Source organism: Centruroides vittatus, unplaced genomic scaffold (assembly GCF_030686945.1).
Source record: "Centruroides vittatus isolate TY-2023 unplaced genomic scaffold, ASM3068694v2 contig_359, whole genome shotgun sequence".
In the NCBI taxonomy this organism is placed as follows: domain Eukaryota; kingdom Metazoa; phylum Arthropoda; class Arachnida; order Scorpiones; family Buthidae; genus Centruroides; species Centruroides vittatus.
The window spans coordinates 484946-499395 of record NW_027122182.1 but is presented as its reverse complement, the minus strand read 5'-3'; the positions used below and the strand labels follow the sequence as shown (position 1 = coordinate 499395).

Sequence of the window (14450 nt, the reverse complement as noted above, 5' to 3'; positions counted from 1 at the left end):
CGACGAGTGTTTAACTATGATAATAGAATAAACCATCCAAATTAGGACGGGATCATTTTAGAAACGTTCGGCTGGACTCTCCAAAAATAACATAAGATGGTAGCTCTTATTTGTAAAATTAGGGGTCGGGTTTATATTTGTATTCTATGAAACTAACAAGCTGTAAGCGAGAGTTGAGAGGGGCCATTTTTGCTCTTTAGCCGACCCTCCCATTTTTGAAAATAAATTAATAGAGGTTTTTTTACTTTTTGTTGATAAAAATAACCACTCGAGATCCCTAAATTTTCTCCGGATGCGGGAAAAAATCCCCAGCTTCCTTTCTCTCTCTCCACGTCCCTTCTAGCAAGAAGTATACGATTCGAGTGCGGTGCTTTATATTTGGAAAAATCTTGGTGGCGCCTTCCTTTCCTAAAATCGGAAGACGATCCTATTCAGAATCGTGACAGAGGAGGGGGGAAAACAAAATTGTTTGTTCTCTACGTCCGGCTTTGGCATGGAAAGGTTAAATTGCCAAGAGACAAAGAAACACAAAGCTAAATATAGCATGACAATGACTATCGAAACATTTTATCATTATTGAATGCAGATTGATTTGTGATTCATTATCCTTAATTACGTTTAAATCATTCATTAGTTAGTGTATTCTTAATTAGATTCAGAAAAAAAAAAAAAAATATGTTTATTAACTCGTAAAAGGTTGATTATTTGTACTCAGCTTTATTACAATTTGTTTTATGCAAATTGTAATAAATAAAATTTAAATTGTTTAATTTAAATTTTTATCGATTATTAGGCTAAATGTATTACATTTTATTGTTGTTAAGTGATACAATATAAACATTCGACGTCACGAAGTATATTCATCGCTGCACTTTTGGAAACATGTAACGAATTCTAAATCTGTTATCATCGAATACTTAATATGGATAGATTGTGTTTTAGTACACTTGAGACACTAGAAAGGATTTCGGAACACGGAAAATATATATATATATATATATATAACTAAAATGTGGTACAATTAGTTTACAATACGATTGGACGGATCGATTTTGCGGCTTGTTTGTCCGTTATTTATAACGATTAACTTGATTTACCAGCTGTAAATTGGCCGGGCTTTCAGCACTTTATTCTAATTTATTAGAAATAATACACTTTACTTAATATTTCACTTTAAATTCTATAATTAGACCCTGATAGGAGCGTAATTTAATAAAATCGTAATTTATCTAGAGCGATTCTCAACAAGTGCCATTTCTTTAGGTGTGCCACAAAACTTCAATAATAATAATAATAATTTAAAAATGCTTATTATTTTTTCTGTTTTTAATAGTATTTGTGTGTTTTTTTATGTTAAAAAATAAAGGTTTTTTTTTCGTTTATACACATAAGAGCACCCTTGATGCGACACAGGCTCGCTGGTGTGCCACCAGCTGAAAAAGGTCGAGAACCGTAGATACTTAATAAATATACTTGATAATGATTTTATATTAAAGCAGATTAGTTTAATATCATCGAATTATTCTTATTATTACCAATATTTTTGTCTCAAGAAGGGGTGCCACTGATAGTAAACACAGCTCTTTTTTTTTGTTTTGTTTCGAAATTTTTGTGATGTAAATAATTTATTCTGAATAAAACGAATCATTTAGTATGAATGAATGACTTAATGCACTTCTCAACTGTTACTAGTGACATGTGCACAATCGCAATGTCTCTATTTAAATTGGTTGAAAGTAGTCACGCGAGCTCGGTACTCGATTTGTGTTTGAATGAGGTATAATCACAGAATGTAAATCAGTGAATCGAAATTTTATATGCAGAATAAATAGAGCACTTTTATAGGTCATTGATTTGGTTACAAATTAAACATGAATTCTATAGATTTTCATTCAATTTTTTTTTTTTTTTTTTTTAAGATATCGTCACAAATTTTAAGAATATTTAAGACAATTTTCAATAACACACCGATACGAATTATTGTTTTAAATATTCAGTTAAACAAAGCTAAACCTATTTTAAATCTTTACACGTTTTTATTTATTAATTTTTTAATTAAAAGCGATTTTATATATATATATATATATATATATATATATATATATATATATATATATAATATTGAATGGATTATTTATAAATATTCATTCAGGAAAAAGATATGAATAAAAATTTATAAGAAATGTATTTTAAGTAACCATTCAAGCATATTTTATTGTAAAAATAGTTGGTATAATTTTTATAAAATTACAATTTTTTTTTGTAATATAATAAATTCTTTATTTAGTGTATAAAATAATTCATTTTAAACTCTCATTTATTATTATTATTATTTTTTACAATTCTTTCAGCAACAGTTACAATCATTAAGCTCATTAAATTTTTTAAAATATTATGAATTAATTATTTTCATTTAATTAAAAGTAATTATTTAATTATGATAGATGTACAGTACATGTGTGATTTACATAAAGCAGAACCTTTCAAAGTGTAGTTTACAGATAATGGAAGGTTTGCCTTCGCTAATATTGGAATAAAATCGTTGTTAAATGATAATATGAGGTCCAAATTAGAAGATAATGTAAAAGTTGTAACTGTAAATCTATATATATATATATATATATATATATGTCAAAATATGTACTGCATGTTTGTATGTATATTAGGTAACGTATATGTAATCTACTATACGTTTGTATGTACGTAAAGGATTCTACACCGTTTAACGTATACGCAATTTAGCATGAATATTCTTCGACACCATAGAAAAATTAACGTAGGGGTCCCCACCCCCAACCACCCCTAAATCCTATTCTTTTTTAACTTAAGCCCGAGCAATTTTTTTATGTTTTGCAGTTTAATTATTATAAATACTCGGACTGATAATAATAAAGTGTACATTTTAGTTACTAACACCATTGTTTTAATCACCTTCTACCAATCCAACCTCGCCAATGCCCACTCCCTCAAAGGCCCTAGCAAAGCCGAGTACATAAAATAAAAAGAATTAATATAATTTATAAGAAATAAACAATTTGCACGGTTTATAATTAAGGAACGAAACGTGTAATATTTTATTACGCTATTTACGTAATGATTACTAAACGTTAAATTTGTAAATAAGTGAACGTATCAAGTAAAAAGGTGGAAAAAAAAGAATAATTCTGTTTAGACTACTTGTAGATAACTGAATTGAATAAAATAGAAGCAAAATCGGCCTTCAGAATCAAAATTGCTGGCTTAGCTTTTTGGACACAATCCAAATCTATCAGTAAAAACAAGTTAGTGCTGGCTGGCGATCAAAAATAAACTCAGGTTCATTGTTTTGTGTCGATAATAGAGCAAAACTTAGTTTTTTATTATGTTAAATGTAAAAATTATATTTTCTCTATAATACTTAGCTTTATAATATCATTATACTTGTGACAGAATTTTATATTCTTAAAAATGTGTGCTAAAATATATATATGTACACATTTTTTAGTATCCCGAATATCATCAGATTAATTTTTAAGCATTATTTTTATACATTTACACGATGAATTTTATGTAAATGATTTGTTACTGTTAGAAAATCGCTTGTAAAATAACGATTTTAATTTTAAAATATTGGTCATTTTCGTGTATTTTTCCTTTTATAACTGGAAATGGAGGCAGTTATGATTTTCTTTATTTTATATTATAGATTAATTTGCCGAACGTTCAATAATGGTCACCTCTAAACGGCAGCTATTTTTTTCCAGGAACTTTTTTAAAATAAAAAAGGCATACAAAATAACCTCTAAACAACAGCCAATTTTTAAAATGTTTCCATCAGCGACCATTGTCAGTAACGTAACTAGAACCGATATTAAGGGGGTCCGACATAGAAGTGCAAACCTACATGCACCCCTGTACCATTGTGTACAGGTACGTTTATCACATTGAAAACTTTTTCCTGTGCTTATTTGAATTTTTTTTTCTTTTATTTATCTATTTACAAAGGTAAGGGGCCCCTCCCTGCTTTACTAGCCGTTGTTATAATTTTTTCTATCTAAAATAGGATTAAATTATCACATCCTAGTCTTTGCCACTATGTAATAACAGTTTATTCAATAATGTATAAACAGCTTTATTATTATTATTAAAACTAATTTAAGACTTTAGTTTTATTTTTAATACTCACAAATATCTGTAAAATAATTTTAAAAATAATAATATCTTATATGCAATTTTCAAACATTTACAATGCTTAATAGTATTTATTTTGTTTAAAACAATTATAATTTAATTAATTTTATGTCTTTTAAACTACCGATTCGTTGAAGTTGGCATTCACTCTAATTCCGTTCTAACTTTGAATTAGTGAACAAACGATTAGAGTATTTCTATTAATCTATTGTAGAATCTCTTATCAAAGTAGAACAGAATTAAACAATGAACAATCATTGTAAGATGACATTTTAAAAAGACTAAAAATGGGATTCTGTGATACACCAATGGGTTTTACTGATTTTCCTTTAGTAAAAGAAATTCTATAAATTATAATAAGTTATTTCTTGTTACATTTATCATTTTTTATACTCTACCAAAATTGTTTAACCTGTAAAAACTTACAATTTTTGTCGCTTAAATTGAAGTAAAGATTAAAAATTAATTATCTAATTTAAAATTAACAGAAACATTGTGTAATTTCTTAAGTTTAATGTACCTGAATGTTAGTTTTTAAATGATAATATCTTACCTATATATGTCTATAATATTATAACATAACTGTAAAAGAATATGCAGTTTTATTTATTATATTTTTAATCTCCATACTAATACATTCGGATATATAATATATTAATTTTAGAAAGTGTTTCTGACGTATATTCGTATATAAATAAAATAATAAATAAATACGTTTCAGATTTTATTTATTATGCTATTTTAACTGGCGTGTTATTTTCGTAATTTTAAATTATTGGAATTCGATCTTTTAATAACAAAAACTAAGTAACGAGCATAAAATTAGCTCTTACTTATCACTTTTTAAATGATGCCTGCTAGCTAGATCTAACATTGTAATCTGACACTATCGCTAAATAACTTGCTATTAAAAGAAGAATGACTCACGTAGTTTTCGAAATCTCTGTCAATAAATAATACCGGTAAATTTTTCGTCTTAAAAGTTAAATTTTAAGAATTATCACATAATTTTCTATGTATTACACATTTCTATATATCAAAAATATATCTGGAAATATGTAGATTATATACATAAAATTTATATATATATACTTTTGTGTGGATAATCCTATGTAAATACAAGCTTGTAGTTTGTATAAAGCACAAGAAAAAAAGGTGTATATATTATTATTTCTAGTAATGTACTTTGTATATGTTTATATAGCTTTATATGTGTGTATATATATATATATATATATATATATATACACACATAAGGAAGTTTTGGGTTTAACTTCTCTCATTTGACAATTCAAACAGTACTGTACACAACTTATATTTATATTTAGCCCGTTCAGTACATATTCTACTGTACTGTGTTACTGAATAGACTTATAGTGTAAAAATTAATAAATTACGTTAAAAATCCTTTAAAAATCACGAATTCTGGTTTGATACACAATCATTTCAGTAGAAAAAGTCGTGGAAATTTTTGAATTTTAAATAATAAATAATTTTATTTATGCATTTATTAGAATATTCATACTATTTTCACACAAATATAAATTAAATGCGCTTTTCTTCCGATAGATTTAAACTTTATGGATAAGCTTTTTTAATTATAACTGTTTATTATTGTATATATGTTATATTATATTATCCGAAGTATATGGGCCCTATATTATATTATTATATATATGTTTATTATTGTTATATGCCCGAATATACAATATACAGATATAAAAGAATATTTTATTTCTGTTTATTATATTTAATTTTTCCAACTAAAAATTGAATGAATATGTAATTATCAATTGGTAAACATTTGTTTTTGTTGAACTCCATTCTTTAAATTGCAACTCTTAAACAAAGAATAACTTTGTGTCAACAATACTTGACCTACTTTTTTAAGAATTCTTCTTCTTTCACATTCTGAAATATTCCACCTTTTATTTTTAAAAGAAATAACAGCTTTTGGAATTGGAAACTGCAAAGAAAAACATAAATAAATAAATAAATTTAATACTTAGAGATTAAAAGAAACACTTTTTAACTCATTAATACAGTAAAAATTTCATGTAGTAAAGGATTAACTCCATTACTTTTTATTATTAATTACGTTTCTAGTTAAAAACCCCGTCGGCTTCCATATTTTAAGTGGAATGTTAACGTGCACAAATATGATTGAGGTCACGCGCTATTTACATCTCAGTTTTGAAGACGTGCTGCCATCTAGAGTAAAAAAGTTTTTTCCTGTTTTATATCCGTTGTGACGTAATTTGCGGGTCATTTAAGTTTACGAAACGTTAAAATTATAAATAAATAACCCCATTTTTTTATTTTTTAAATTTATAATTAAATAATAAACTATATTTTGTTTAGAATAATTAATACCCGTCAATTCCTCGCTAATTACACACGCGTGTTATTTTATAAAGTATTTTCTAGTTTATAAATAATGTTATTAATTGTCGTAAATTAATTTAATTAATCGCTTAGAAAAAAAAAAAATATATATTAAAATTAAGCTAATTGTAATTAATTGAATACATTTTTCTATGTGTAATTATAATTTATTTTCTTTTATTTAAAGTAATAAATAAATGTTTTAAGTAAATAAAAAAAAAAAAAAACAATGATTATAAATTCTGTAATTTATCATTATAAATAACTCTAATTTATTATGAATAATTATCTTAAATAAAATTTAAAAAAAGTAAATATAATTAATGTTTATTTTGTAATATTTTACAGTATGCAATTAAAAGTCTTTGAATAATTTATAAATATATATATTTTTAAAATTAAAAACGTTATAGAAGCCAAATTTTTAAATATAATTTAGTATAAAACGATTATAATATGCTTAAAGGGGTGATGTTTTGTGTTAATAAAGAATAATTTACTGGGGATATTTTCATAAAAGAAATTAATTTTGTATGAAAATTCTTTGCATCTTTCTATTAATTACATGAAAAATACCAAAAATATTCTTTTTCTATCGTAACTGAGATCATAAAATATTTTTATAACCAACATTTATCATAAACTTCGCTTATTACCAACATACACTCATAAACAAATAATAAATCATACCATGTTATAATAAGCTTCGGAGTTTTATGTATTCGCAGGTAATTTGTTTAAATTATAAGTGTAGAGAAATTAAAATTAACACAATAAAATTGTTTGTATTAAATTATTTTAAATAATAATAATAATAATAATAATAGAGTTGAATTATTTTGAATTGAGCCGCTTCCTTTATAAAATTCGATTTATAAGCGATATTTATTAAATAATTCTACAATTTACACGATAAAAAAAGTACAGAGGCGAGGGGTCGAGTCGACTTCCCTTCATAGCAGTAAAGTTATGTCAAACAACAACCTTTACAGGATTTAAAATACTTTTATACGGTTCTAAAATTAGCTCGAGCGATTGTTAACGAATAACAGAAAAGAGAGAGAAAAAAATGATTATTATTAATTTATTAAAATAGTTATTATCTATGTCTACGCTATTACCTTGATTAATAACACCCCTTTACCTAAGAGTCACGTGGCATGACGTCAGATACACAGAGAGAGAAACACTTTATATGTATATAATTGTAGGCATTAGTTTTTAGTTTGGACGATAATTATTTTATAAATATTGATAATTTTTTAAATAACATTTATAAATAGAAATAAGGCAGAAAGTTGATCGACCCATTTCTCCTGGAATGACGTATTCACGTTTGTCGATTAGTCGAGTCTTGCCAATGGATTCTGAGTCACTGAGAAGGAAATGGTTGAAATGCGAATGAGGGAAATAATCGTCTTGGATTAAGTAGAGCGAGAAGATTTTGAAAAAAAGATGGCAAATAGGGATACAGGTAAGTAATAATTCCATTTATGTCAAGTTATATACAATTTTCGCTCGTTATCAATATCATGCCTGCGATTTTTAATGGATGCCTCCTTCCTTACTTCACCCTCTCAAAATAATCATTTGTGGAATGCAATTGCACGGCATCATCAAAATTGTATTATGCATTAAAAATTATTAAAAATTTCAATGGATATTTCGGAAGAAATTCATTCCATTTCAACGTGATATTGATTATATTTAATTCGAATTTTATTTTTTGTTTTGTAAATTTAATCAGTTTCACCAAACTGTAACACATGTACTTGATATGCTAAATACGATACGTTCGGTAAATTACGCACGGGAAAATTTACTTGACGGTGCGTGATTTTTTTTTTTTTTTTTTTTTTTTCCTTTTATAAGGATTGAACATTGCTTCTGTGAATTGCATAACTTTCTCACTTCCAAATTACTCAAGCGGACAAGTATTATTCGACTTAGCACGCATCATCTGTCACTCCTCCTTTTTTATCTTTTCGGGTCCCGTGTATCTCTAAACTAAAGTTGTACTCTTGCGTGGTCCCCTCTCGGGTACCCTCCATGATGTTTTGAGCGGGCAGTTCTTCCTGAATTTGAGCGTCAGATATGTGGATGACACTTTAATTATTTGGTCTTGAATACCCCATCCAAGAATTCCTAAACAGATTCAATAAATTCTTAAATTAAAATTGAATTATCTATAGATTGTATTGTTGTAATTTGCAGATGATTAAGTTTACATTTATAACTAGACCATTTTATTTTTCTCATTCTTTCGCCAATTCGGCAAACTCTCCTCTTTCTTTGATCTCTTTTTCCTCCTACTCATCCTCCTTTTTCTTCTTAGCGTGGATGATCTTGATCAGAATGTAAACAAATGATAAATTATTAATATTTATTTTCTGTTGATAGCAATGCAATAATTAAGAATTTATGCTCTAGATCAAGTTTGTTTGTATTTGGATAGGAAAAAAAAAATCTATTAATATTGGAATAATTGCTTTGTAAATTTTTTATACTTCCATTTATATATTAGTATGTAGAAAAAGGATTAAAGATAAATTATAAACTTGCATTATGATTATATTAAATTAATATTTAGTAATTGATAATTGTAATAATGAGGTATTAGATTTTTTTCCCCATTGATTTATAGGTTACTAAACAATGAATTTACTTATTTATTGCATAAGTATTAATCATATTACTATATGTTAAAATGATTATTTTTTAATTCAACGACGAGTGAAATTTAATGAAAGATTGTTAATATTATTATACTTTAAAGTTATATCATTATAAATTCTCTAAGAAATTAATTAAAAAGAATTTAAATTAATTAAATCGGTTTATAAAACATTGTCAGTTTTAGGAAAATAAATTTAATGTATTTGTTGGAAAGTATAAAATTACAGCACATGCTTACATAGTTCAGATTTTTGGTTCTTATTAGTTTTTATATTACAAATTTTTAATCAAGTTTATGATTTAAAAAAATAAATTAAATAGAAGTTAAGTGGATTTTTACTGTATATAAAATAAAGACTGCATTATTTTTTAATTACAATTATTAATTTATCAAAATTATTTGTAATAAGAAATCTTATGGTATGGTCACCGGTATGTCAATGATAAAGATTAAATTCTAATTTATTTTTTAAATTAGTTATTCAGTGTAAGTCGAAACTGTTTGAAAAAATAGTTTTATATAAAAAGTCGACATTTCACTGATAAAAAAATGTTTTGTATTATTACAGATCAAAAATGCTTTATAAAAATTGCAATTTTATTTGATTTATTTATTGAAAAATATATTTGATTATAAATTGTTATTTTATTTAAAAAGATAAAAAATAGATAAAGATGCTTTAATAGTATACTTGTTGGTTAATGTGTTTGGCATGAATCCAAAGGACGTAGATTGGTTCCCACCTGGGGTCAAATACATTTTTCCTGTTGAAGTCATTGTTTTATTCTTTTAGTGAACAGTTTACGTATTAAAGTGTTAACCGGAATTTTTTCATAATTAAATAATTCAGAAAATTTTGGTTTACACTGCAAAGTGTTTAATAAGCGATATTACTGATGTAGTGTTATACAGATTCTTTTATCAAATATACTGACATTATATTAACTTTATATTATGTTGAAATATATAGTAAATATAAAATTAAATTACAAAATAGTTAACAGAAGTAAGTAAAAAAGAAATAGTATACAAAAAAATTTAAAGAAAAATATCAGGCAGAAAATTAAAAATAATTAAAAGCTATTTATATTAAAAATTTTATTTCTAATTAATTTATAGTTATCTAGTATATTTCATCCTAGAAAATAATTCTGTAAAATGCTGTTTATCATCTTTTTTATAACCTACCTAAATCTATATGGATCAATGCTCTGTTGACACATCTTTTGAGAAATATTTTAGTTTATATTTCAGAAAATACAGTATATATTTATTTGTTTTTTCCTTAAACTGTAATTAGATTTTTTAAAATGATTTTATCATTATTAATCTGTGAATAGTTAAATTTTTTTTATAATAAATTTGCAAACTGTTTTGTTTATAAATAAGTTAATAACTGAGATTTATATTATTTAGATAATTATACAGTTAGAAAAAAAATTTATTGAAAATTAATTTACCATCAGCAGTATAAGTGATATGCCACTAAAAATTACTTATGTTTTAAATATTTAATTTTATGATTACTATTTCCATATATTTTTGTCATCTAACTATAAATTTGATTATGCAATAAGTATATTTCACCACCCAATTTTGAATGGCACTTGTCATTGCAATGCAGTTTAACTCTCCTTCTGAAAAGCTGAGACTTGTTAATTAAATCCTCTCCTCCTCCTGAATTTAAAATCAATTTTTATAATTGATAAAATAAAACTATTAACTATGATTTTAAAATAATTTATTTTACAATAGTCTTAATTTCAAGACACATTAAAATTATAAGTTATTTTTTTAGTTTAAAAAAATTTATTTGACTATTATTGATTCGTGATTAATCACGCTTCTCAATTATTCATAAAAATTTATATTATTAAAATTTAAAATGGCAAATTAAATTTATAATTTACAAATAACTGGAAAAATTATTGCAAATATAGCAATTTTTAGCATAATTATAAGAGAAAATAATTTTATATAATTGAATCATATTTAATTTTTATTTTAAAAATTTTGCTAGAAATTGTAATGTTTTTGACATAAAATATTCTTCGTGTAGTTGTTATATCTGTATGATTCTTTGTACAGATACAGCTTTAAATGCGAATAATTTTGATTTATTAAAAAGATTAGGACTCTATCTTTGCATGGAATCCACTTTACGAAATTTAAAATATCATATTAGAAAGATTATTGAGGATATATATAAAGAAACAAGGAAATTTGAACACATACTTAATACCAAATTACATAAGCAATGCAATAAACAACTGTCTTTCAGCATTAAAACCTTTTAATAAACATAAAATAAGTACTTTCAATGGTACATTTTGTAATCTACAAAAGACTGTAATGCACTATCGAAAGAACTTACATATATATTTTATGTTCATTAAAAGTTTTAATGCGAAAGGACAGTTGCTAAACAAATAAGGGATATATACATACTGTATATTTTTTCAAATTCAAAAAGGATATTAATAGTAAGAAATTTCAACAAATATGGATGATACAATGTATTAAGACAGTATAATATGGAAAACAATAAACATTAATAATCAAAACTGTTATTATTGAAATAATGATCTGATAAAATTTCAGATTAATATAAGACTGTTTAAAATTTATCTACATTTTTCTACTTTACTCAACTGAAAAGAAAGTAAAAGTAGAGGGAATATTATTATAACAAAAAAACTAATCTACAGATTATTAAAATTTTTTAAAAGAAAATATGATTAATTATTTTTTCCCTACTAATTAATAAGTAGATTAATGAGATGTGAAAAATTTTAAATACTGATGATAAAAATTAATTATGTAGGATTGGAATAGTGTGCATTAAAATAAATTTAAATATAATCTACTATATATTTTAATCCTTTGCTAAATTACAGATGATTTCTATAAAAATCTATGAATATTTTATATATTTAACACAAGTTAAGGATTTTAGCTGTATAAATATAAAAAAAAATATATCAGTATGTTTGCAAGATTAGATACTTGATTACATTATTGATAGTACTGTATATCTGAAATTTAGTAAGAAAAAATGTAGGAAAAATTTTATCAGAAGTATAAGTAAACTGTCATTAACTAATGAATTAACAATCACAAGTACTGTATGTAACTGATTAACTTTCGTATATGATAGCATTCAATTGAAATTTAAAATATTAAATACATTTGATATAAATAAGAAGAAAATTGTGTGAACAGTCTAAAACTATGTTTTTTTAATAATAGAATAATTAAGATAAATCAGGATAAAGTTAATTTTGTAAATTTTATTTTGTAATAAAGACATAGTGACGTTAATGAGGTTAGTACAAAGATTTTTTTCCTTAAAAAAAAGGATAATCATATTCAAACTATTTTCATGAAACTGTTAAATGTATGTATGCATGTAGTAGGATTTAAAAAAAAAACAGGAATTTGGCTTTAAAAAATGGCTTTTTCTACATAATAAAATTGCTTAATTAAGATGAATAATATCTAATTGACTTCTATTACACAGTAATGTATTAATTATTTTGTTTATTATAAATTGACAGTTCTAAACTATATTTACTTATTTTTCTTGCAATTTTTTGAGTAATTATTAGATTTTCTTGCCAAATAGCTAAACCAAATGATTGCTGTAATTAATACGGTTATTTTATGCCCAATTAATTATGGCAATCCTTTGGTTTAGTATTAATATATGGAGACTTTGGGATGTTATACATATATATGCCAAATATCTATTTTTTTAAATCACAGGTAACTTATAACTTACAAGAATGTAGGAATTAGTAACTGATAATACTTTTTAAAATGTAGTGAATGGAGTGATGAATAGAATAGAAAAGCTATAGCAGTAAGAGAACAAAGTCAAAGTGAATAATTAATGGGTACAGTAGTGTAGTGAGGAGGGTGCAAGGAGATGTATCATGCACCGGATGCCACTCTCAGAGGGCGCCCAAATGGTCTCCAAAACAAACTATACGTGTTTCTGGAGGGGAAAGAGGGGCGCCAATAAAGTGTCGGGTTCTAGTTATGTCCCGGGTGCCAGTTATGTTCGCTACACCACTGAATGGGTGTATAGTATTTTGCAAAATTTAGATTTTTTTGTATTTGAAAAACATCTAACATTTAAGAAAAATTAAAGAATGTGTACAAATGTTCCTTATTTGATCATTGTAATTAAATAACAGTTTTTTCTGTAGGAGTTTAACAGTTGTGTAGTGTTTTTAACATTTTCTCATCCTTCAAACTTTTAATTCAAGTACAATATATTGGTAAGAGAACAAAGTTTGTTACAGGTTGAAGCTAATTTTAAAAACTTAACATAAAAAATTTAATTTACGTTATTAAAAAACAAAAATATAAAAATAAATCAAATTATCCGACTTTTGAAATTTTTTTTTGCTACGTAACAATTTATATTTTCTTTATACCAAAATATTTCATTTGAATTGTAAAATCTGAGGATGAGAAAACTGAAAGTTAAAGTTATTTGATCAAATGTAATTTGCTAAAATTTATTAATTGCTGAATATATCATTAAAAAAAATTATTGCATAAAATGTTTTTTGCATATCATATTCAGAACTTAAATTATTTTTGATTTTCTCTGATTTTTTTTTAAGTTTATGTATTCAATTTTTGAAAATATATTGATTTATTGAATATTTTACATAATTCAAAAATACATAAATATACTGTAATTTAATTATTGAAAATTTTAAAAAAACATTACTAATATTTTATATAATTTTCTTGTTTAAATAATATTTTTAATTTCTTTTTTGATATATTTTATAATTATCAGTAATTACTTAGATATCAGGAAAAAAAGCAATAAAAATAATATGTAGGAATAGAACAAGAATTACGAATATAGATATTTAATAATTTAACGGTTTTATAGACGTAGACGAAAACTTGTAAAGATTTTAAATAGACTAGACATACATTTTGATGAATATTGAATATTAGCATTCGAATCAAATAATTTATTTTTAGTAAATATTTTATAAATAAAGCAATTATTTAAGTAATAATGATAATATATAATAGATACAAATGGAATATTTTAAAAAATTTTTGAAATTAATTTTCTATTGAAGTTTAATTTATAATTGAAAGAATAAAATTCTACAGATTTTTTCATTTTTGAAAGTTGATTTAATTATATTTGAGAAATTACATTTACTTTGAAGTATAATCATTT

At 24.4% G+C, this 14450-nt stretch overlaps 1 protein-coding gene across 1 annotated transcript in view; it reads left to right on the top strand.

Moving 5' to 3' along the window:
- The first annotated feature begins 7832 nt into the window (after positions 1 to 7832).
- LOC136974902 (voltage-dependent L-type calcium channel subunit alpha-1D-like) overlaps positions 7833 to 14450 on the top strand; it is a 70506-nt gene continuing 63888 nt past the window's right edge. Inside the window, exon 1 of the mRNA XM_067269891.1 lies at positions 7833 to 8029. Within this exon, the coding sequence (XP_067125992.1) occupies positions 8011 to 8029 (19 nt within the window). The 5' untranslated portion in view covers positions 7833 to 8010. The remainder of the gene's footprint in view (positions 8030 to 14450) is intronic.